The 2,746-nt window shown below is 44.7% G+C and overlaps 1 protein-coding gene across 1 annotated transcript; it reads right to left on the bottom strand.

Annotated features, from left to right (window-relative positions):
- Positions 1 to 2,261: 2,261 nt before the first annotated feature.
- On the bottom strand, positions 2,262 to 2,745 carry LOC108517031 (60S ribosomal protein L3-like; the record flags this gene model as incomplete). The annotated part of the gene is made up of 1 exon (XM_017854813.1): positions 2,262 to 2,745. A coding segment is annotated over one exon (417 nt), but the record flags the coding sequence as incomplete, so codon positions are not given.
- Between the last annotated feature and the right edge of the window lies 1 nt (position 2,746).

The following is a 2,746-nucleotide window of genomic DNA, read 5'->3' as shown; positions in this document are numbered from 1 at the left end:
TAACGGAGTCCATCTTGCTTCTAACCTTCAAGCCATCATTGTTTACTCCTGGGCATGAGCCAAAATAACTTTGGGAGGAACTTAGTTTATAGTTTAACTTTGAAACAAAGATAGTAACAGCTCTTTCCCCCAAACAAATCCCCTTCCCACCTGGGGACAAGACTGCCTTTACAGAACTAACACATTAGACAAAACATTAGAAATTATGGTTTAGCAGTCGACTCATGCAACCTGAGGCTACAAGAGTCTGAACCTCCCCAAATTGCTCCTGGGGATAACATCACTATTGTAAAGTCCAAGATGAGTGCTTGAGATATTTTGTAGACCCTGTATCCTGGATGGATCAGCTGCCACGAGCCAGATGATAAACTGGCTCATCTGGTCTTGTGGCCTCCACCCAGGAACCGACTTAGTGCAAGAGGATGGCTTTTACCCCCTGTGATTTCATCTCCGACCTGACCAATAAGCAGTCCCTACTTCTCCAGCCCCTACCTGACAGATTATCCTTAAAAACTCTGATCCTTGAATTCTTGGGGAGGCTGATTTGAGTAATAATAAAACTTAAGTCTCCCATACAGCCAGCTCTGCATAAATTAAACTCAATCTCTATTACAATTCCCCGGTTTTGATAAATTGGCTCTGTCTAGGCAGCAGGCAAGGAGAACCCATTGGGTGGTTACAATGTAAATGAGGAGGCAGGGCTAACAGATCCAGCATCAGACTGGTACTCACTAGACTGTAAGTATGACATGGGAGACTGGTGGTCAGCACAGATGGGCCTCTGGATCCCACTCCTGAGATAGAAACTGGCTCAGGACCTGGGATGGAACATATCAACAGGGATGGTAGGGGGAAGGGAAAGAAATCAGAAATTTTCTACATTTAATGCTACTGACAATGTAACTAGTAGAATTCTTTAAAATAACAATTGCTTCTCACAAGAGGGCATCAGCTGCGGGGGTCTGCCCGCAGACCCTGACCCAGATGACGGATGAATAAAACATACACTGATACACAGATATTCTATTTTGCCAGTCCTGCTGAGTGTCCAGCCGCCTGCACACCAAGAGAGGTTTGTCACTGCGGCCGGCCCTGAGCGGCTCACACTCCAGGCATTTATTTCGTATACAATTAACAACAGAAGCTCTGAGTCAACACACTTGTGGATAATTAACATGGTTAAGAGAGTAGTCCTCAGAATGATTAAAGCTCAGGTACCGTGGTCTAAAGTTAAATAACATTAGGGGGCAATATCTCTAGTTGACCTCCCCCGGAGAGGGCCATCTGGCTCAAAGGTTAGTTATTGGAGGTAGGGTAAACAGACTCAACTGGGGAAGCCTCTATTGTCCCTAGTATTTACCCTATGACCTAATGCTCTAAGGTAAGAACCAGCTGCCTTCAGCCTGTTCAATTATTACAGGCTATGTAACCTTTCGGCCTTCCGAAAGGTTTGTGACTACTCCCTATAACTTTCCCTAATATTTCCCTTTAATATTTCTGCCACCATTCTGATTGAATCCCACCAGACAACATTTCTGTGTGTGATACATTTTATGTGCTTCCTCCAATTCCTTTACTGCCACCACCTCCATCAACCTCAGCCACTTGTCTTTTCTCTAGGTTCGTCTGCTTGGGGGTGACCTATATCTTGCATCAGAAGCAATAGAGCCAACCCCTTGACTGCTGCTTTACAACCAAGCAGACCTGCCCCCATGCTCAGTTTCAGGCTCCTTTTGCCTTGGCAGAGCATGGTATTTGACACCTTAGCTAGAGAATGCTGCCTTAAATGCTAGGGCCATGGTGTAAAGTTTAGGAAACAGGAACAGGAGACAAGGAGGTAAACAGGCAGATAAAATTCCTTTTCTTTTCTCTCTCACATTGATTGCTCAAGGGTACTTTGCAGAGACACCTGCTGAGCAATCTGATGCATATACAGTCATGCATATCTGGTCAACCACTGGGTGCCTATATGATGGTCGTCCCGTAAGATTATAATGGAGACGAAGAATTCCTATTGCCTAGTGATGCCGTAATGTCCTGCTGCAATGCATATTATATGGTGATGCTGGTGTAAACAAACCTACTGAGCTGCCAGTGGTATAAAAGCTTAGCACATACAATTTTGTACAGTTCATAAAACTTTATGGTAATGAATTACCAGAATTTATTTGCCGTGGCAAATAATGACCAGACTGTGTTGCTGATTTATGTATTTATTATACTATACTTTTTCTTGTTATTTTAGGGTGTACTTCTACTTATTTTTTTTTTTCCAGTGGAAAATAACTTTTATTGAGACCCCACCAGCTGCAAAATCTGCTCCTGGCATTAAGCTCCTTCTTCCTTTGCAATTCGGTCTTTCTTGAGTGGTCCCATGAATGCTTTCTTCTCTTCCATGGTCTGGAAGCGGCCATGGCCAAACTTGGAGGTGGTGTCAATGAACTTAAGGTCAATCTTCTCCAGAGCCCGCCGCTTCGTCTGCACCAGCAAGGACTTGCGGAGGGTGAGCACCCGCTTCTTGGTTCCCACCACACAGCCTTTCAGCATGACAAAGTCATTGGTCACTTCACCATAGTGGACAAAGCCACCCAGAGGGTTGATGCTCTTGTCAGACAGGTCATAGTCAGTGGAGGCATTGTTCTTGATCAGCTTGCCGTCCTTGATAAGGTAGCCCTGGCCAATCTTATAGATCTTTTTATTGATCTCAGTGCGGTGATGGTAGCCTTTCTGCCCAGCACGTGCCACA

The sequence above is a fragment of the Rhinopithecus bieti genome, unplaced genomic scaffold (genome assembly GCF_001698545.2).
Source record: "Rhinopithecus bieti isolate Rb0 unplaced genomic scaffold, ASM169854v2 scaffold_40273, whole genome shotgun sequence".
In the NCBI taxonomy this organism is placed as follows: Eukaryota; Metazoa; Chordata; class Mammalia; order Primates; family Cercopithecidae; genus Rhinopithecus; species Rhinopithecus bieti.
This window is presented reverse-complemented; position numbering and strand designations above follow the sequence as displayed.